General features: G+C 55.5%; 1 protein-coding gene across 2 annotated transcripts in view; it reads right to left on the minus strand.

Moving 5' to 3' along the window:
- Celf5 (CUGBP Elav-like family member 5) overlaps positions 1 to 19,714 on the minus strand; it is a 26,250-nt gene extending 6,536 nt beyond the window's left edge. The window contains exons 1-9 of one of the 2 annotated variants that reach the window (XM_027419225.2): positions 18,509 to 18,912; positions 12,121 to 12,203; positions 6,055 to 6,106; positions 5,475 to 5,603; positions 3,760 to 3,839; positions 2,445 to 2,591; positions 1,449 to 1,590; positions 1,207 to 1,353; positions 357 to 419 (exon numbers count right to left, since the gene is read on the minus strand). In XM_027419225.2, coding sequence (XP_027275026.1) covers positions 357 to 419; positions 1,207 to 1,353; positions 1,449 to 1,590; positions 2,445 to 2,591; positions 3,760 to 3,839; positions 5,475 to 5,603; positions 6,055 to 6,106; positions 12,121 to 12,203; positions 18,509 to 18,653 — 988 coding nt within the window. In that variant the 5' untranslated portion in view covers positions 18,654 to 18,912. Of the gene's footprint in view, positions 1 to 356; positions 420 to 1,206; positions 1,354 to 1,448; positions 1,591 to 2,444; positions 2,592 to 3,759; positions 3,840 to 5,474; positions 5,604 to 6,054; positions 6,107 to 12,120; positions 12,204 to 18,508 lie in introns of both variants that reach the window. The other variant, XM_035445551.1, reaches the window with a different exon arrangement.
- Between the last annotated feature and the right edge of the window lie 2,260 nt (positions 19,715 to 21,974).

A 21,974-nucleotide genomic window follows, 5' to 3' on the forward strand; every position in this document is an offset into this window, starting at 1 on the left:
AAAGAACTTAGTGGGCGGGGCTCTGCCCTTGGGTGGGGCTAAGGGCTCATGGGCAAGGAATTGGGTGGGCATGGTAGATGGGGCAGGGCTACATACACAAGACAGCAGGTGCAGCCCTGGCTTCGGAGGAGGTGGTCAGGCCCCGAGGACTTGGGGATGACATGTAGGGTACACCAGACTTAAAGGACTGTGCACTTTTCTTAGGGGGCCTGTGGAGAGTGGGACCTCAAACAGGGGTAGAGGGACTGAGCGAGGGGCAAGGGCCTTGGGTGACGAGATCATGAAGTGAGTGGTCATGTGGGCACAGGCTTGACCGGGACTATTGAGCCGAAGGGTCAGGGTGGCGCTGCCTCTACCTGTGTACTGCTGGACTCCAGAGAAGGCAGGATGGAGGCTCTCTGCCACAGTGGGGCTCTGAGCTGTGGGGCAGAGGATGAGCTGAGCCCTGACATCCACAGCCACCCCAGTCTCCCTTCTGTATTAACCCTTACTGGCAAGCCAGGGAAACATGCATCAACTCGCCCAGGGGCCATCACGCCTCAGCCCCTGCCCCACCCCCTCAGCACCCAGGAAAACCCCTCACCTGAGAGTCATCTCCCACACCCCATCTCCTGCCCAACCACCCTCCAGTCTGTGGGGATCCCCGAGTGTCCTATAGTCGGCCAGTTCCTGGTTCGGACCATTAATTAGCATGCAGGGTTGGCATATCAGGCCCACCTGGCCCCATTTCTACAATATCCAGGATCTTAGCTGACTACCAAATAAAGAATTAAGTCAGGCACAGTGGCTCCCAGCTCCACTTAAGAGGTGGAGGCCAGAGCTAAGGCGTGACTTTGAGACTAGCCTGGGTTACAGAGGTGTCTAAGAGCAGCCTGGACTACATAACATGACCCCTACCTCAAACAGCAAACAAGGAGAGACTTGTACCTAACACTGGCCAAATGTCCCCTGCTCCACACTCAGCCTTTGGCCTCACCCGTCCTGTTTTCCAGTTCTGGAAACAGGCTAGATTACTGAACTGGAATTTGAACCCAGAACCAGCGCAGTGCTTGGTCCTCATGTGTCCTCCTTCACCGGCCTCTTCCTGTGCCCCTGCCCTGCCCTGCCATGCCCATGATGTCATGCTGTGGGAATCTACTGTGTCCCCCGTTGCTGTGCCCACTCCAGGCATGTCTTAGGCTCTAGGGCATCTGTCTCCCAAGTTACCTGGGTAGGGGACGAGGCCATTGGCATATGCAGTCTCCAGGGCAGGGTGGCTCCCAGGGAAGGGCAGGACGCCTGGGAAGGCGTTGGGAATGGGTGCCACCAGGCCAGGAACAGCAGCAGTGCCTAGCAGTGGGGGCGAGTGTAGCCCTGAGGAGGGGGACAGGGTCAGACATGGGGTGAGGGGGACCCAGACATGGGGCTGCTGCCCGCTTATCCCAAGGACTCCCAGAAGCTGCTCTCACCAGAGGCTGGGGTGATGGGTGTGGCAGGCAGACCATTAAGGCTGACGGCGCCAATCTGCTGGATGTGGCATGGAGGGAACGCTACACCAGGGCTTAGGTAGCTGCCGGAGGTGGACAACACTGTTGTCTGTTGCTGCATGAGCTGGAGACAGAGACTGTATGAGTGGGACCGAGCCATCCATGGCTCAGGGGCAGGGGTGGGAGACAATCCTGCTGGATTTACAGCTCAAGCTGGGATCAGGCATCAGTTGCAAACTCAGCCTCAGCTGCAGGTCAGTGTTTGATTGTGGATCAGGGTTCAGTAGGTACTAGCACTAGACTCAGGGTTCAGTTAGAAATGGAGGCTCCTACTTGGATTCAAGTTCATTCTGGGATCAGGGATCAGTCAGACATTAGGCTCAGCTTAGGATCGGGGCTAAGTTGGAAACTGAGGCTCAGGTACAGATCAGGATTCAGTCTGAGATCAGGGCTCAGACTGGGATATGAGATCTGGGTCAGCATAGGACCTAGGCTCATCCTCAACTCAGAACTGGGTTTAGCGAAGGACTCAGATATTTAGATCCAGGTTGGGGTTGGGTCTGCCCAAGAACAAGGCACAGTCAGAGACCAGGGCTCAGCTTGGGATCAGGGATCAGTCAATGCTGAGTCAGGAGTTCAGGTGATGTCAGCCTTGATGATTCAGACCAAATGCAGATTTAGGGATGCTGGAATCCAGGCTCCAGCCATTAGGGTCAGAGTGAGTGAGACATTAGCATTTTGCCCACATTTGGGGTCCATCTGGGATTAGGGGGTCAGTCAGGGTGGTGGCTGTGTTTAGGGCTGTCCATCAAGATCTGGACTTTCAACCTGGGGCTGCAGCTCAGTTTGCCCCACTGCACCTGAGGCTCAGCCCCGTCCAGGACAGGATCCTGGGTCAGAAGGAATGAGTGAGGGGAAGAGGGAAAGGTGGGTGGGGCTGAGCCCTGGACTCGGTGTCCACACGCTGGGGTCACTCACAGCCTGGGCGTAGGCACTGTAGGGGCTGAAGGGCAAGGTGAGGGATGGCGTTAGGATGCCCAGCTGGCCAACCATCTGCTGCATTCGCCGCAGTGTCCGCTCTCTGTCCGTGTCGGCAAACTTGACCACCAGGCTGGAGGAGGCTCCCTATAAGGACAGTGTGTGGTGTTGGGGTTAAAGGGCAGGGACTCTGGAGGTCCCTGCAGATGAGAGTGGAGATGCCAGCCATGACTGAGTCCACATCCAGAAAAGCAAAGACGACACAAGAAGTGCATATGTCTTGTCATCCTGGGCCTGGTGGTGTGGCAACATGGCCACAGGGTCTGCCAGGTAGCTACAGTCGCAGTGACAGGTAGAGTATGCAGGCCCAAGGCTCATGTCTGGGACAAACATGTGTGAGGGATCCTAGCTGTAGCCATGTCCTCAAAGCAGGGGGGAATCCAGGGGCCAAAGAGGGAGAGTGGAAGAATTTCGGGTAGTGCACCATACAGCCCACACCTGGCACCAGCCAAGGTTCCCATGCCAGGGGACATGATGGCCGACAGTGCACCAATTGCTCACTCTGTAGAACTAAGTCAGAAATTGGGAGCTTAGTGCAGCATCAGGGCTCAGTATGAGGAATTGTGAGTTTATTCTAGGATCAGGGCTCAGCCAGGCCCTGCCTGGTGATTGTTCTCAGATTTTGTAGCCAGGCTTGCAGACACCCCCTTGGCTAGACAACCTGCTCACTGGCTTTGGTCATGAGGGAGTCAGCCCAGGGGTGACCTGAACCTGCCCAGTCATGAGGCAGCTGCTGCTGCAAGGCCAGGGACTCAGTTTACCTATAGTGACACAGTTTTCTGGGGACCCTCCTACAACCATACCCGAGTAGTTCTACCCTTGGGACCTTGAACCCCTGCTCCCCACTCCCCCAATGGGTTGCCAGGACCCCCATTATCTCCAAACAGTCTCTCCAGACCAGTCTTCATCCTCCTGCCGGGAACCTGAGTAGGGCTGCCCAGCCAGGCTCTCAGACTCTCTTCCCTTGCCCACTCATGACGCTGACCTAAAGGACCTATGCGAATGGCCTTACAGGTACCCTCACTTGGTGCCCACAGTGGGTCCCCACTGCCCTAGAACAGAGCCGTGGTCTCTACACATTGTCCAGCAACTGGTCCTGCTCCTTAGCCTGTGCCAGGGCCACAAGCTAAGCCCACAATGCACCAGGACAGTGTCTGAAGCAGTCTAGGAAGGGATAAAGCCGACACCACCCACTGCTTCCAGCCATCCTAATTCTTTCCCCTGTCCCACTGTAGCAAGAGTGGGTCTCACTCACCGGCATGGTCTGGCTGCCATGCAAGGCATGGATGGCCGCCTGGGCCTCTGTGTGGGAAGAAAACTTCACGAAGGCACAGCCTGGGAGGGGAGGGAGGAGGAGGTGAGGGACTGACTGAAGGATATAGAAGGCAGGGGCTAAAGGGGAGACAGAGCCCTGATGGCCACTCATGAAAGACAGCAGATATGAATTCACACAGATGGGAAGGGTCCAGACTGCCTGAACAGACAAGACAACCACCATCTTCCAGGGACAGAGACGTAGATGTCAGCAATGAATTCAGCCAAATAGAAAAAAACGACACTCATCCACCTCCACCTATCCACCCACTAATCTTTTGGTCTGTCTGTCATCAATCCACCCATCCACCCATCCATCCGTCCATCCATTCATCCGTCCGTCCATCCATCCATCCATCCATCCACCCATCCATCCGTTCATCCATCCATCCACCCATCCATCCACCCATCCACCCACCCATCCATCCATCCATCCATCCATCCACCCATCCATCCATCCACCCATCCATCCACCATCCATCCATCCACCCATCCATCCATCCATCCATCCACCCATCCATCCACCCATCCATCCATCCATCCATCCATCCATCCATCCATCCACCCATCCATCCATCCACCCATCCACCCATCCATCCACCCATCCACCCATCCATCCATCCATCCATCCATCCATCCATCCATCCACCCACCCATCTTCCACCCACCATCCACCCATCCATCTGTCTGTCCATGTGGTCAACCAGCAGGAAGTCAGCTCAGCTGCCAGTGATTGTGTTGAGACCCCGGCAGTCACATGCACTTTCAGAGGCAGGTTGGACCCAGAAGGTCCCATTAGAACAGCTGAGGCAAAGGTGTGAAGGGTCACCAGCCCTGACCGCCAGGGCGCAGGGGGTGAACTGGACCTGTGGATTATGGCAGCTGGTCAGACAGAGACACACACAGTCATGTGGTGGCCACCAAGGCAGATACACCCCCAGCCAGGGTCAAGCTGGATCCAGGGTGGGACCAGTCTGCCAGTCATACAGATGGACAGATAGACACAGGAAGACAGACAGAACTTGAGACACTCAGGGAGAGAAGCTGAGAGGTCCAAGCCATAGTCGGGAGGACCAATCTGCAGGGACGCAACAGCCCCGTCTGAATGGATTCTCAGGGCTCACCCTACCCTCCCATAGACCTGACTCTCGCCCCTCCCCTCCCCCTCCAGCCCCTCTCTTTTTGCAAGCCAGAGTTAAAACAGAGAGTGACAGGGACTAGGAAGCTAGGTGGGCGTTACCCAGCTCCTACACATACAGCAGGGGTCCTAATGACAGTCTTGTGGTCATCTCCCCTCCCCACCCCAAGTCTATCCACTCTCTTTCCCCTACTTCAGGACTAGGATATGAAAATCCTCAAGAATGCAGCCTCACCCCTCCCTATGGGTCCCTGCCATCACCCTTACAAGCTACCCCACCCGCTCCACCCCTTCCCAAAGGCCACGCCTACCTCAGGCCTATCTCTTTCTAAAGTCCTACCCACCACCCACTCTGCTATTCCTGCAAGTCACCCCCTCTGCACCCGTCCCCAGCCCTGCCCTCGCCCCAGTCGCCCCCCCAAGCCTCACCACCACTCACCATAGACCCCGCCCCGCCCCCCATGAGCCATCCACGCCCCGCCCGACTCCGAGATCCCGCCCCGCCGCCTGCCAGTCACCTTTGCTGCTTCCGTCAGGTCCTCGAAGCACTGTGCACTCATCGATGACTCCAAAGGGCTGGAAGAGCCTGAGCACATCTTCCTCTGACTGCTGCTTGTTGAGCATGCCCACGAACAGCTTCCGGTCCCCTGTGGGCGGAGCCCCGGCCCACGGCCCCGCTAAGCCCGCGCTAACCCCCGCAGACCCTTAGTCCTGACCCGCGCTGCCCCAGGACCTTTGCTTAAGCCGCCCCGCTGCCCTGGGATGAGGGAGAGAGGAAGGGAAGCAGAGACACTGGGGGGGGGGCGTCATGGAGGAAGAGATAGACTGGGGGACAGTCAGAATTGGGAGGGAGAGACCGTGAAATGGGGGTCCCAATGGTCAGCCAAGATGGAGAGTGACAGGGACTGGCAAGGCTGAGCTTTACCGAGCTCATACATATACGCGGGGTCCCAATAGCCTTGCCCACACCTCTCCCCACGCCCCAAGTATACAGCCTTCGGGCACCCGTGAGGGAACCGGAAAGGTCTGGGGTGCCTGAAGTCTGGGGGAGCAGTTGGAGCCGGCCAGAGCACCCCATGGTCACAGGGAGGTTACTACTACCTCCACGGCTCTCACTGTCCGCTGGCTTCACTTGGATCGGCCGCGCCATCTGTGGAAAGGTGGGGGGCACATTCAGGGTGGCAGGGGACTGGGTGGGGCGCATGCACCTTCTCTAAGCTCTGCGAGGCACCAGCTGCTCACCTTTGCCTTGACACACACTGAAGCAATCAAGCCAAGGAGACTTGTCTGGCAAACTCTTAGCTAGCCTTCAAAACCCAATGACAATTATCTCCCCAGCAAGACAGAATGTCTTTGGAAATGATGAGATTTCCCCAAGCCCTGCACAATTTTGCAATGCAATTTCTGTCTTCAGGAAGTCAATTTGTGCTGGGCGTTGGTGGCGCACGCCTTTTGTCCCGGCACTCGGGAGGCAGAGGCAGGCGATCTCTGTGAGTTCGAGACCAGCCTGGTCTACAGAGTGAGTTCAGGATTGACTCCAAAGCTACACAGAGAACCCCTGTCTCAAACACACACACACACACACACACACACACACACACACACACACACACACACACACCTCACCACACACACACACACACGAAGAAGTCAATTTGTTTCTGAGACCTGTGTCTGGACTTGGCTAAGTGACTTCCTACAGCATAGAGCATGTTGGAAATGAAAACACAACCATGATCTTTGGTGCTGGAGAGCTTGTTGCTCTCTGGACACAGAGTCCAAGTGTGCCAACCTGGGCTAGCCACTGATGCTCCCCAGGAGGACTCATTCCAGATAACTTAAATTGCCTTTGCTGCCCGGGGAACCACAAACAAATACTGGGAGTGTTTGTTACAGGCCACTAGCCAACTGATAGCTGGACCACCCCAGAAAATGGCATTTGATGGTATTGATCCTGATTCCATGCCCCAAACAGCCTGGAGCACAGACTGGAGAGGGTGTGCACCTGGGAGGCCTTTATTTGCTCATCCACTGGGCCCTGGAGGGGAGACTCATGGGTAAACTCCTACTCAGCTTTCAAAATTCAGCTCAAAGTCCCCTCAGCAATCCCCCTCCCCTCAGGGCTCCTCCCTGCCTCCTGCTTCTGCTCTGTCTCCCTCCAGACAGGGGGAGGAGGAGCTCAGAGTCACCCCAAGCTAGGTGTAAGGAAAGAGGGTCGAGGAGCTGGGGGTGAGGTCCCTGTCTGAGTCAGATTAGGCTAGCCCCTTCACACGAAGCCCTGAGACCTCTGACCTGACTGAGAGCCTAGCCACCCCTGCCCCCCTGTCTTAGCCTCTTCCCCTCAACGTCCTCACCTGCACCCACCTTCCCCTCCAGAGATGGCTCCATCCAGCCGTGAGCAGCCCTTACAGAGCATCCCCCACCCCTCTTCTCCCTCACCCCTCCCCTCCTTCACACCCCTCTCCACACCCTTCCATTCCCCCACAATCCTCTCCCCTCCCCTGCTTCTAACTTCCTCCGGCCCCTCCCCTTCCGGAATCATCCTCTGCTCCCCCATTTTTGGGAGCCCCCCTCCTCTAAGATCCTCCTGGGGATCTTCACTACCCGCCCTGCCTCCCCAACCCCCCCACATCCCAACCCCTCTGCACCTGGGTACCACACCCCACCCCGGGGTGCGTGGGGGAGACGATCTGAACCTGATAGTTCCTCTTCTGGGGTCCCGGCGACCAGCAGGGGTGTGGGGGGATGAGGCAGGGGTGGGGTCCCCCAGATCTAGCCTCCCGGTCCCCCCACAGCCCCTCCCTCACGCCCCCGCCGGCCCTTCCCCTCCACCATCCTCCCTAGCACCTTGGGCAGATGAAGATGGGGTTGCCATGGCAACGCTGATTCACCCCGCGGAAGCCGGCAGTTGTCGCTGCCATGGAAACCGCCTCTTTGGCCCCTCCGAGTTCAGATCTCGCAGCGCACAAAAGAGATTTAAATATAATCTTTTAGAGACGAGGGAGGGGGTGGGGAGGGGAAGAAGAGGGGATATGCCCGGCTCTGTTGCCATTCACCCCATCACCGACCTTGGTCTCCAGCGCTCCCTGGGTCCCCACTCCACACCACAGTGACGGAGAAGGGACCACGGAGCGCCCTCCCCGCCTGCACCACGTGCCTCCGCTGGGTCTCCCGGCACCCCGCCTCCCCCCATCTGTCCCGCCCAGGTGTCGCCCGTCCGCCTGCACCTTCTGCAGCTCCTGCCTCCGCTCCCCTTCCTTGGCTCCCCTTCCTCTTTACATTCCCCCAACGCCATTTCCTCATTTCCTGCTGGGTAAGATTTGGGGACCCCTGGCGAGGATCCTCTCTAGTGTCTCAGAATGGGACAACACCGGAAGTTGCCCAGGACCACCGAGGGGAAAATCTTTTTTTCTTTCTTTCTTTTTTTTTTTTTTTTTTTTTTTTTTTTTTTTTTTTTGTGTGTGTGTGTGTGTGTGTGTGTGTGTGTGTGTGTGTGTGTGTGTGTGTCAAAGACAAGGTTTCTCTGTGGCTTTGGAGTTCGAACTCACAGAGATCCACCTGCCTTTGCCTCCCGAGTGCTGGGATTAAAGGTGTGAGCCACCACCGCCCTGGCCCCAAGGAGGGGAAAATCTTTGGCGGGTTTTGAGGCAGCGATGGGAGTTATGTGGGTGAGACTATGTCTCTTTGGGGAGCCAGGTCTCTGTCCATTTCTTCTCTGAGCTGGATGTGTTACAGACAGGGAAACTGAGGCCTTTGGACAATCTCATTCGGTCTAGCTTGGGCCATGCAGGTTTCTCGGGCAGTTGGAAGATTCCAGAACCAGGCGTCCCTGGAAGCGGTGGAAGGGAACTAACGCACCACCCCAGCGGCCATGGCCCACTCTCCTCTGCTACTTGGACACCACCATGGCTCCCTAGTGCCCTGGCTGCAGTTACAGCCTCTCATTGCCCCCTTACGGGGACCCCTCCCTCCCAGCAGCCCTTCCCTGCCCCTCTTCAAAGCAGATTCCTTCCCCAGTGATCCCGGCTTGTCTCCACAACCCACACCCTTGGCTAGTCAGATGCCCAGAGATGGGACCAGAACCAGAGTATGCACCCTCAGACAGACAGATTAATCACACCATTGGGCTGCAGAATACTACACAGATGTGAAAAGCTCAGAAGATACCTTTAGTGGGGAGGAAGGGGCAAGGGGGTGTTCTGGGAACCACCGGAATGGTGGATGGATCCTTCACGAGTGTGCACATGTGTGTGAACACGATGGGTCCCTCCCAGTGTCCCATGCCCCTCTCTGCCCAGTTCTTGGAAACAGCCGCTTTCCCTGACCCTGGGAATTTTTATGGCCGTTATGGGCTGGGGCTCAGGTCCCCTGGAAGGGGACTGCTCTCAGAGAATCCTGCCTAGATTGGTGGTGGGGGGCAGAGCATCCAGACCCCTGAGGGCCAAGTGAGACCTCTGCTGAGCATTCTCAGTTGGGTGGCCTTCCCTCTCTGAGCCTTAGCCTTCCTGATAGCTGTGCCGATGTGGCATGTGTGGAAACTGAGGTATGGAGGTGTGTGTAGCTGGACACCAAGCCCAGATCTCAGCAAAGACAAGGTTTGTCTTTGATGCAGTGTGACCGAGGCCTCCCCTTCCATCATCACAGAGCCATGCAGTGTCCTCTGTGCCTATCCCCTGGGGATGCATCTTTGGATGGGGGCTCACAATGGTGGGGACACAGCCATAATCCCATGGGGTGGCTGGACTAAGAGTCTAGAACATTCTAACTTGCTCACATCCAGCACTGGCACTGAAGTCTAGAACGTTCTAGGTCACCAAGCACTTGGGGTCTAGAATGTACTGGCTTCCCAGCATCCCACAGGCAGCTGGCTCCAAGTCTAGAATGCTTCCGGGCTTCACTGTATTGCACACTGTAGCCACACTGACATTTCACACCACATGGGTCCTGGGGGGGTGCTGCCTGCTCTTGCCCTCAGCACTGCCTGATCTGGCCCCATGGCTGTGCTTCTAATAAAGCTTTATCATGTGTCCGCAGGGTAGTATGTGCGTGCAGGACTGAGCACAGCCGGTTCTAGAACCAGATGGTGCAGCTTCGGGCACTGTGAATGACAGTTTCCAGTCATTGTAATGTCTGTAAATGTGAAGTTAACACTGACACCACACTTGAGGGGGCTCTCCATTTAGAAAAATTCAGAACATGACTATGTCCTATGTCAACTAGTTCACTTGCCACTGAGAAAACTTCTACCCTGAGCCAGGCAGTGGTAGAAGGCCACCCATGCCTTTAATTCCAGCACTCCAGAGACAGAGGCAAGAGGATTTCTGTGAGTCCGAGGCCAGCCTGGGCTACATGTAGCAATCATTGTACACAAACTGATGAGAACACAAGAAACGGTATGTGAAGAGTGAGCACGGGGGTGGGGGTGGGGGTGGGGATGGGGTGGGGATTCCCCATGGCTGCTTCCCATGATTTACGCTAAAATGCTGAGAACTGGGAATGCTTTGTAAAAAGTAAAATCTAGTCTTAAAATGAATTTCTATCTTTATTTTTTGTTACCTTTTAATGTTTCTTTCAAAAAATTCTAATAACAGACATGTATGGCCTTAGTTTTTTTTCCTTTTATTTTTTGGTTTATCAAGACAGGGCTCTCTGTGTAGCTTTGGAGCCTATCCTGGCACTCTCTCTGTAGACCAGTCTGGCCTTGAACTCAAGCGTTCCAACTGCTTCTGCCTCCCAAGTACTGGGATTAAAGGTATGTGCCACCACCAGCCAACTAGATTTTTAAGTTAACATTTTTCTAGAACATTCTTATTTCTTCTTGTTCTACGCAGGGTCTGTCCATGGGTACTGTGAGCACACAGCTGGGTTTTTCTCTCTGTGGGTGCTGAGCTGAGTTCCCCGCCTCCATCTCTTACATGCCAGGAGTGAGTCCTTCAGTGTGACCACCATGTAAGCCTGCAGGTGTCACTCACCCTGACAGCATGGGCACTCTTGGGTGAGATCCACTCTCAAGCAGCCAATCAATGAAGCCTCTCAGGTTCCCTTCTCAATCAAACACACCTCATCTTCACACTCTGTGTCTGTCCAAAACATGTGCCTTCTAGACAGCATAATGCTCACACCACGTTAACCCCTCCCTCACACCTGGCTGTTCACACAGTGTCATCACCAGATATCGTGAACTGATTGGTGATGCTTCCCTCACCAGAAAAATCCTACAAATCCACACCCTGACTGAATATTGTCAGCGTGATCATGTTTGGGAAAAGGGTCTTATAGACAAGTGCCACAGAGGAACTTGAGGCAGCCTTGGTCCCCTGTGTGGGGGAAAGGGAGCTATGGGCACACTAACAGTGAGAAGAGAAGCCAGGCAGAGACGCCAGGTGCATCTGCATGAATGGGTAGGGACAGGGATGGGCACCACATCTCCACAGAGGCTTAGGAAGGAATAGGGCATGATCAGCTTTGGAACAGGGATGGATCCCCATGACTGGGAGGTAGTCTGCTCAGTTTTGCTGCGTACCTGGAAGCCATGGTTTCCTCACCAAGCAATGGGTAGTTGGGTGGATGAATGAGTGGGTGGGTGGATGGATGGATGGATGGATGGATGGGTGGATGGGTGGGTGGGAGGGTGGATGGATGGGTAGGTGGGTGGATTGGTGGATGGATGAACAGATGGATGGGTGAGTAGAATTTTGTGAGAGGGAAAGTCTTAAACTGAGGAAATATGACTTCCACAGAGCCCTTACAGTACACACAGGGGACTCGTTAGTATTCAGACATCAGTACTGGCCTGTCCTTGGGGTTCTGACAGGATACACCCTCAGCTGCAGCCACTAAGAGCACCACCTGTGCACATTCACTGTGTTCCCTTCCAAAACTGCCCTGCCCACCTCCCATCCATCTCTCTCTCTTACTCTGTTTGTCTGTCTGCCCCTCTTTTCTTTCTCTCTCCTGATGCCCCCATCCCTGGAGGCCCATCTCTCCCCCTCCCATTTCCTACATAAAACCATCAGTCCTGTGATGCACAGAGCCCGGCATACTAGGCTCCCAAAAGATATTCACACTTAGTCCCTTGTTTTCTATTATTCTGAGTGCAGAGGTACAGGGACACCCGGGGGTTCCCTACAGTGGAGAGTCTCCTCCACTCCACAGATGACTCACCCCCGGCAGGGTCTTCTGCTCATGCAAGGCTGTCTGAGCTTTGATGGCGGAGTCCCTGGCGCAGTATGTGAGGAAGGCACAGCCTGAAGAGAGAGACAGTGTGTGAGGAAACCCAAAGGTGGGGCAGGGCAGCCCTGGTGTCCAGGGCAGTGGAAATTCCCACCATTGTCGAGTCACACCAATGGAGTGTCACTCAGCCGTAAACATGTTTGAGGCTTCAACAACCCACAGCAGAAATGGGCCTTGAGGCCACCCAGCCAATCACAAAAGGCCACGTAGTGTGGACTCCAAGAAAGGAAATGCCTGAAACAGGAGAAAACAGGCACAGGAAGTAGATTTTTGGGTGCTGAGGGCTGTGGAGAGAACAGGATATTGGATCGTCAGGAGGTCAGAGCTTCAGGTTGGGGAGATGGTGAGGAGCTGGGGAGGTGGAGGCAGGAGGATCCCTGGGGCTCTGGGTTCAGTGAGAGCCATAGGCGGAGCCTGGAGGGCAGCAGCTGAGCAAGTCCTCTGAACCGTGTGTGTGCCAGAAAAGTAAGACTTGGGGCCCCTCTAACCCACCCATCTTCCCATGCTGTTCTGGATACAGAGCTGACCTCCCAAGGTGAAATTGCAAATCTGATGTGGTTGGACTGGAACCTGCAAAAGCCACCATGAAAATGTAACCTGGACAGGATTGGACCAAACCAAGCCCTCTGAATGTGGTGCCAGCTAGGAGGCCAAGACACTCTATAGGACTCTAACCGTGGAGCCAGTGTTTATCCCTAGAGCACAAATGGACTTTGGGAGCCCATTCCCTATGGAGGGAAACTATTGCAGCCCAGATACAGCAAGGAGGGCCTAGGCCTCCCCTTCCCTGGGGAGGAGTGGGGGTGGGGAACATGGGAGGATGGGAGGGCGAGGGAATGGGGATGGATATGCAAATATGAGTGGTAAAAAAATACAAAAAAAAAATGACATGAAGTTGGGAGGGAGTGGGAAAATGGCGGATGGATGTAGGTGAATATGACAAGTACATTTTATGAAATTCTCAAAGAACTAATAAAAATATTACCAAAAAAAAGAGAAAGAAAATGTAACCCGGTTGATGGATGAATGGCTGACACATGGGCCGTGCTCTTCCACATGGTGAGATATTACAGAGCCCTGAGAAGGAGAGCTCATGTCCTGCCCCCAGAAGGATGGATGCCAGGCTCCTGAGTTCAGCAGAGGGTGCACAAGGAGGATGGCAGGCACTGCTGAGTCCTAATTTGGTCACTTCCATTGACAAATTCACACATGGGAAGGGGGGTGGTAGGTGCTGGGTGGAGGGGGGCAGGCAGAGGGCAGAGGAGAGTCAGTGTTTCACGAGGGCTATTTTCAGTTTGGGAAGATGGGGACTCACAGCAGGGCCCAGCTGGGAAGATCTCCATGGTTGGCCCTGGCAATATTATTTTAACTGACATCATCATCACAAACCCTTTTCTAAGACAGGGTTTCTCTATGTAGCCCTGGCTGTCCTGGAACTCACTCTTGGATCAGGCTGGGCTTGAACTCAGAGACATCCTCTTGCCTCTGCCTCCACTGGGGTTTATGGCATGTGCTACCAATGCCTGGTCTCTGAGAAAGGTCTACCCTGCAGCCTGGAACTCATTGCCATAGACCACAGCACCTGGGAGTTCGAGGTCATCCTCAGCTACATACAATTCAAAACCAACCTTGTATCAGAAACCAAGAGCAGAAAGAATAGGAGGGAGGGAGGAGGAGTGGAGGAGCCGGCAAAGACAATTACCCGGGCCGCTGTCCACGGTGCTGAAGCGCGTCTGGGGAACACCCCTCCCAGCCGGTTTCGCCCCAGTACCCCTCCCCCAGCTCTGAGCTGCACTGGTCTGGCAAAGGCTTCCTGTCGTGTTACCAGTTGAACCCGAACACTGGGCTGTCACCCCACTCAGAAAAGATCCCTGTTATGTTCCTGGGCACCAGTGCCCCTAAGTCTGCACACCTTAAGGCCACATGTGCAGAGGCCGGGGGACAGCTGTGAGTGTGGTTCTTCAGGAGAAACCACCTTGGTTTCTGAGGCTGGAGCTGGGGCTGCACTGATGCCCCCCCCATTTGAAGTCAGTGCTGGGTCACATGCCCGCTCGTCCCCTGTTGGACAGAGGGTGGTGTCATTTCCCCCTACTTAGAAAGAACAAGACCCCAGGCAACTGGGCAGTGCTGAGCTTTTTGGACTGATGAGACATACAGCCTGAGCTGAGGATGTCCAGGGGACAAGCGGAAGAGGCCTTGAAAGCCAGAGCACTGGGGAGCCATGGAGGGTTTCTTCCTCGATGGTTAACAAATCCACCCCCAAAACTACTGCGCAGACTTGAGGTGCTTCTGTGTGCTCATGTCACAGCAGAAACCCCCTACCTCCACTGCTCAGGAGTCATACACTCCTGGGTGGTGTTTGAAGTGAACCAAGGCTCAGAGAGGCATAGCAGCCTCCTCAAGACACACAGTAAGTCAAACATCTGCCTTTGAGCTGGGAGTTGGGGGTGAACAACTGGAGGATTCCCAAGACTCAGAAAATTCCAGCATGTTGAAGAGGACTACATTAAATGTGTTCATTATCTATTTGCCTATGGGCACCCTGGCATGCCTGTGGGGGCAGAGGAATATGTTCTCTCTGGGGACCCATTAGGCACTGGGTAAAGGTGGTTCTGAGCAGCCTGATGGTGCTGGGAACTGAATTAAGGTCCCTGAGGTCACCTCTGAGCTGCTGAGCCATCTCTCCCAACCACCTTATTTTGGAAACAGGTCAACTCTGTAGCCAAAGCTAGCCTTGATTGGTGATCCTCCTGCCTCAGCCTCCTGAGTGCTGGGATCACAGATGCCCAGAGCTGAACACTCACTTATAGCAAGAACAATGTCCTGTGACTCCACCTGGCACTGCCCTGTCACCAAGAAGACAAGCTAAGTGGCCCCCACCCACATCCGTGAACACACGCTCACCCCCAGTTTGTACCCCCTGAAGCAACAACCAGAGGTGCCAGTGAACACAGAATCATATCTTTCTACCCACAGCCCTCCATCGCTCCCACCTCCCTCAGGGTCAAGGCCCAACCAAGTCCACCCTGCAGCCACAGGCCTGCCTATCCATTCCCTCCGCTCCTCCAACACAAGCTCCTTCCTTCACCAAGACCTGAGCAGAGGCTTTGGTCAACATAGGACATCATTCCTCAGATAACAAAATGAAGTCTTCACCCCAAACCTTCCAGAATCCTACCTCTGACACCTCCTCAGTGTCTGCATGAGCCCCATTTCAAGTGCTTCACACTTGACCCCAGGGAACGCTATGGTGACAATGACTTCGTCTCCATGAGATCTGAGGACAGCCCCCTCCCACCCACCCATCAATCCACCCATCCATCCATCTGCCCGCCCGTCCATCTGTCTGTCTGTCCGTCCTTCCACCTCCATGCATTTTCCCCAAACAAAGCCAGTCCTTTCTCTCCAGCCCACACTCAATCTCTCATGCAATCCTGACCAATCTAGCACACAGTGGTCTCCTCCCTGTGGAGATTTCCTAGGCCCTTGTACCTCTGGGCCTTTGCAGATGTTGTTCTCTGCCTCAAGAACACTTTCCTTTACCTGCAAATGCCTCTAGCTGGGGTGCTGAAGCATCGTCCACTCTGTGAGCCCAGGCCTTGTGCCCAGAGTCCACTAAAATCTACACCACCCTGGAACCTTTTCCAGTGGCAGCTTCTGAGATAGATGCTTCAGACCTTTCTTAGGTAGCCAGGGAAACTGAGACACACAGCTGGGTGGTGTCACGAGAAAGCACCTGGTTGTGGCCCAGAGACAACGGCTCCTCCCACATCTGTGCCAGACCATGCATCCCCAAGACTGCTTGCCACTTCTAGGCTCCATATTCCCTCCTCCTGCCACAGACAGCCACTGCTGCTCCCATGGCAACAGTAGGCCAGCCCCCCACCCCCACCCCCGCACAGTCCTCTAGAATGTGCTAGTCTACGGCAAATGCCATCATTAACATGGAAATGCACATGGCATGCAGGGCTAGTGAGGCCCCAAAGGTGACCTGTCCTCCCTCAGAGGTGGGGGCAGAGGGACCCCCCCATGTCATTTCTCAGGTTCTACCTTGAGCCCTGGCTCAGGGAGGCCTTCACACTCTGAATGGTTCCAGGAGGGTCACAGAGGGTGCATACGCTCCATCTCTCCTTCTCCATGTCCTGCCCCGTTTCTGTGCCTCTCCAGCATTTAGGGACCTAGTCCACTCTGAGATTCCACCCTTGCTGTTGTCCTGCCCCGTTTCTGTGCCTCTCCAGCATTTAGGGACCTAGTCCACTCTGGGATTCCACCCTTGCTGTTATGGGTTATCTTGAAGGTGCACCCCAGCAACAAAACCACTGAAATATTTATGGTAGGTCCCAGGTTCTTGGCTCTGTGCAAGAGTTCCCAGTTCCATTCATTTAATCTCCATTGTCCTGAAGCCAAGGAAGGGGCGATAACAACACAACAGAGGTCCAAAGAGATCTACCTCTCTTGAGCCAGGGCCTCAGGTAGTCCTGAACTTTCTGTATAGCTAGGATGACCTTGCACTCCTGATTCTCCTGCCTGAACACCTCAAGTGTCTGGTGACAGGTGTGTGCCACTGTCCCTGGCCTCCAAATACAGAGCTCCATCAAGACCTTGAACCTTCCTTTGCTGGCCTGTTGGATCCCCAATTCCTCACTGGAGTGGGGCCTGGCAAGCTGTCATCCTCTAGTCACTGCCAATCAGACCCTCCCCAGACCCTCTGCTGCCCAAATTCCCACCTCCCAAGCAATGTCCTAAAATATCAAGGCCCTGCGACCCCTGCATCTACCAGAAAGAAAATAGTTCCAGGTCCTGGGTGCCTTGCAGCCACACTGTCTCCTGCCTGGAATTCCCAGGGGAGATGAGGGGCCCCTGTTCCAGCACCGGTGTATTATCCAGTAGACCCAGGCCTCACCACTGCCCCCCAACCCACAACTTGGGGTGCCAGGCAGGCAAGCCTTTGGGTTCCCATCAGAAGTTTCTAGAAATGAGTACTTAAGCCAGACCCTTGTTTTGGGGTCCGGTTCATGAGTAGGAAATAAATTCCCAGTCTCACATGTTTGAGAACAATGTTGGTTGAGAAAAGCGCTGGGGTGTGAAGGGGATCCTCCTTGCCCAGGTCCAGACCAGCCTCAGGCCAGATAACAGCCCCAGGACCGTGCATTCCTTCATCGTCAGTCATTCTTTCATGCATTCATTCATTGGTCCATCCATTCACTCACTTGTTCGTTCATTCATTCATTCATTCATTCATTCATTCATTCATTCATTCATTCACTCACACACTCTCTCATTCATTCCATAGGCAGGTACAAGCCCATCCAGGCGCTAAGCCCTCCCCATCATGGGGTCTGGCCGAGGATGGAGACCGTGGTCTCAACCTTGGGTCCCTCAACACCTGCCAGCACAGTTGGTCAAAGCCACCAGATTCAGACACTGGGGCCTGGGACGGAGCAATGGGGCGACTCTGCCCCCCAAAAGACTTCATGGGAGGGGGAGCCAGGCTCTTGAGCCACCTGCCAGCAAAACCACCCACGCACATCCTCATCACCCAGGATCTAGGCTCTGCCCCCCTACCCCGGACCCCACATGCATTGTCTTGGCCTCAGCTCTGGCTCCTCCGCTAGGTTCCACTTGAGCCCAGCCAGGGTGGGCGCAGGGGCTCGGGAAGATGGCACCACCCAGGGAGGGTTGCCTGGGCCGCAGCCTCAACCTCACATCCCCACGTCTTTGTAGTTACCGCTCAGCCCGGGGTCCTGGACATGTGTCCCGCCGGCCGGGCCGCAGAGCTGAGCTGGCGCGGCTTTGTGAGCAGGAATCCGGGTCCCGAGGTGGGAAGTTCCTGGCTGGGCCAGAGAGACCCAGAGCAACGGGGGACAGGGTGGGGGACAGGGGGGAGGGAGTCCCTGGAGCTCCTGGCACAGGGAGGATGGGTGGTGGTGGTCTGGGAATGGGAGGGAGAGGGGGAGAGAGGAAGATGCCCGGAGAGAGGAGGGATATGGAGGGAGATGACGGAGAGCAATGGAGGAGGAGGGAGTGGGGAGGAGGGAAGGAGAGGGGGCGGAGGACGGGAGGGTGCAGCTGGATCGAGAGTGGCACCCCCAGGGCGGAGGAGGGTGCAGGGGAAGGTGAGGGGAGGGGAGGCTATGGGATACAAAGCTGAAGGAGGAGGGTGTGGGGAGGGGGATTCAGAGGGCTCAGGTGCAAGAGATGGCTGTAGGTGTAGAAGGGGAGTACAGAAAGGGGGGCTCAAGGGTGCAAGAGGCAGGGTGCCGGGCGCCAGGGTCGGGGCAGGGGTGCATGGGCGGGGCGGGGCGGGGCGGTCGCCCACCTTTGTGCACGCCGGTGTGCGGGTCCTTGAGCACCGTCAGCTCGTAAATGCGGCCGAACTGTTCGAACAGCGGCTTGAGGTCCTGCTCGTGCAGGTGGCGCGGGATCTGGCCCACGAAGAGCTTGATGGCGTCCAGGTCCTTCATGCCGTCGGGCCGCGCCCCGGGGCGCTCAGGCCCGCTGCCGCCCACCGGCCAGGCCCGGGCAGGAGCTGCGGTGCCGCCGCCGCGTTGCTCGGTCAGCGGCCCCGCCCGCGCGACTACACCACAGCGCCCCTCGCGGCCGCCGCGGGAACTGCAGGGGGAGGGCGGCGCGGGCCGCGGGAAACTGAGGCCCAGAGGTCCCGGAGGTGTGGGGGGCTGCAGGCCGGACGCGCTATCAGAAAGACTGACGGTCTCGCGCGGGTCTTGGCATCATTAATGTGTCTGGCACCAACAGCTATGAGATCTGTCCCGCAGCCTCATGCCCTGGGCCGACTGAGCAGGACATCTGGAGTTCCGGGCTAGCCTAGGCTACACGGTAACAGCCTGTGTCAAGCCAAAACGAGCAGCCACGGATGCGGACCGTGGCTCTGCAAACAGTAGGTAAGTAATGAAAGCCAGCCTGTGACGAGGACACTAAGGACGGGCAGGGGGATGACAGTGAAGAAGGGCAGAAAAGCTGACAGGAAGCAGACTCTTAGGCCTCAATTCTTGAGCCCTGGGATGCCCGCCACTATGTCCAGCTCACATTTTAAAATTGAAGTTCCTAGTGCCACAGACACTGTCTGGGCCCATGCTGTATGTCATTAAAATGGTGATATTTGCAGGTTGGTGGTGGCGCACGATTTTAGTCCCAGCATTCAGGCAGAGGCAGGCGGATCTCTGTGAGTTCAAGGCCAGCCTGGTCTACAGAGTGAGTTCCAGGACATCTGAGACCTATCTGAAAAAAAAAAAGTGATATTTTATTCATTGCAGATTTTGTGTGTGTCTTCATTTTAACTATGCAGTGAAATATTGGAAATATTGTCTATGTTGATGACTGAGTTTGCCCACCCCCCCCCAAGAGGACTGGAGGCAAGAGGATTAGAGGTTCAAGGTCATCCTTGGCTACATAGAGTTGGAGGCTGGGCTTCGTGAGTGTCACAAATAAAAGTGGCTGAGTCCTGTTCTCTCTCACACACACACACACACACACACACACACACACACACACACACACAAATAATTTTGAGACAGTTTCTCTCTGTAGTCCTGGAACTCACTCTGCAGACCAGGCTGGCCTTGAACTCACAGAGATTCTCCTGTCTCTGCCTCCCAGTGCTGGGATTTAAAGGTGTGAGCCACCACTGCCCAGGTAGAATTTATTTTTGTAAAAGAATTTATCTATGTGCACGAGTGTTGCCTGCACAGCTGTGCACGTGTGTGGTTGAGCCCCGTGTGGGTGCTGGGAACCGAACCCTGGTCTTCTGTAGGGGCAGCCGGTGCGCTAACCACTGACCTGTCTATCCAGTCCCCTATAATTTATTTTAAAGAACAGGAACGGAGGTCCAGCGCAGTGGATCCTTTGTGCAAGGTCACACAGTCAATGTCGATGCCACCATCATACTCTGCAGGGATCAGAGGCGGGGCAGGCAAGGCCCCTGGGGGTCATGGGTCATCTCTGAGTGGCAGGGAGTGTGGGAAACGCCAAGACTGGTCCTCAGACAAGCTGTTTCCATGGAGACCAGAGCAGGATGCTGGGAGCCCGGCCAGCCTCTGAGCTGTGAGAATCGCTAAAAAGCATTGAAAGGGGGACCTGGGCTCCTGGGAGCCTGGGCTGCGGGTCGAAGGCGGGGTCTTGCCGTCTGTCCTGCAGTTGTTATACAGCTGCTTCAGCATCAGCCTCTGGGGTATCGAGCTCGAGCTATCTCAATCCCCAACACAAACACGTGGGCGGGACCTGACAGGAGGCGAGCCAAACTGTCGCTGCTCCCCTCAACCCCAGTACCTTGTTGTCCCTAAAATGGCACCTGTTTGGGGACTCCTTCCCTGACACCTCCAATCACTATAGCTATGTTGCAGGAGAAAGGTGGCTGCTGGCCAGGGGAGACAGGCAATCACTTTCTCCTGGCCTTTGCTCACGCCCAGGTGAGTGGGCTGCTCTGGAACTCACCTCAGCTTCCGCTGCCCACAACCAGGACTGATCCAGTCTCTGGTGTGCTGAGCTGAGCCCCTGCTCCCCCTCATTGTGACAGGCACAAGCACCCCCAGGGCAGTCTCCCCCAACAAGGACCCCAACTCTGAGCATTCAAGGCAAGGGAGGGGCCACTCTTCCAGCTGCCAACTTTTCCTCCCAGGGTTCAGGGGAGCCAGGGAACCAGGCCCGGACCCTGCCAGCACCACGTCACCAGCCCCAACCTGTCTACCCTTCCCCACAGTCAGGGCTGGAACTGTGTCACTAGTGTCCATCTGCCCAGTCCAGCCCAGCCAGGGATTTATGGATGCCATTGACTTACAACCTCTTTGCTATTTAGTTTTTGAAGCAAGGCATCAAGTAGCCCAGGCTGGCCCCAAACTCACTGTGTAGCGAAGGATGACCCAGAACTGATCCTACTGCCTACACCACACCCAGTCTACAAGCCACTGTCTAAAAAGCTGTAGCCATTATGGTGATGCAGGCCTGTCACTCTAGCACCTAGAAAGCTGAGGCAGGATTGCCATGCCAGCTGAGATTGCAATGAGACCCTCTCTCAGAAGCAGAGGTCATCCAGCTGGTGCCTGTCACTGTGTGTCTGGGGACCCAGTTTGAATCCCCAGCATCAGTGTAAGAAGCTGGTGTGCCTACATGGAAGCCTAGAGCTGTGGAGGCTGAGGGCTTGTTGCTAGGCCTGACAGAACCCATAGGGAAGGAGAAAACAGCCGGCCAGTCACCCTGAGTCCACTGCACAAACACACATGGGCATTTGGGGACACTTGTAAGTTACACCCCCTGGAGTCCATGACCTGTCAGAGGTGGATACCTTTGCAGATTCCCAGACTCAGTCATTGTCGTGGTCCTCGCCCTATTGGGCTCCACTACATGTGGCCCAGGTGGAAGAGAGCCCACAAGTCTAGTTGTTTGCTCCCCTTTGATGGTCAGACATGAGCAACCCTGTCCACCATCTTGAGCTGACAGGGCCCCCAGCCTTACAGCAGTAGCTGAACTGAGGTTTGTTGACCGACAACAAAGCAGGGACTTGAGTGATGGGCCGAGCGTCTGGGCTCTGGTGTGAGCTTGACAGGGGTAGTGTTTGAAGTGATGGCCCCTCTCCCATGTCCCCAACCTCTTGTCTACTGAGAACCTATACAGTGCAGGAAGCAGTTTTGTCAGGATGGGAAGGGAGGGGCTGTGGTGGACGGCAGGGCCCTGGCTGATGCCCCCAAGTCCAGGAAAGCAACCATGGGCCCAGTGGGGTCTCAAGGTTCCTGAAGGCAGGAACAGCAGATGTTCCCTAGGACACCTGCAGG

Source organism: Cricetulus griseus, chromosome 5 (assembly GCF_003668045.3).
Source record: "Cricetulus griseus strain 17A/GY chromosome 5, alternate assembly CriGri-PICRH-1.0, whole genome shotgun sequence".
Classification (NCBI taxonomy): Eukaryota; Metazoa; Chordata; class Mammalia; order Rodentia; family Cricetidae; genus Cricetulus; species Cricetulus griseus.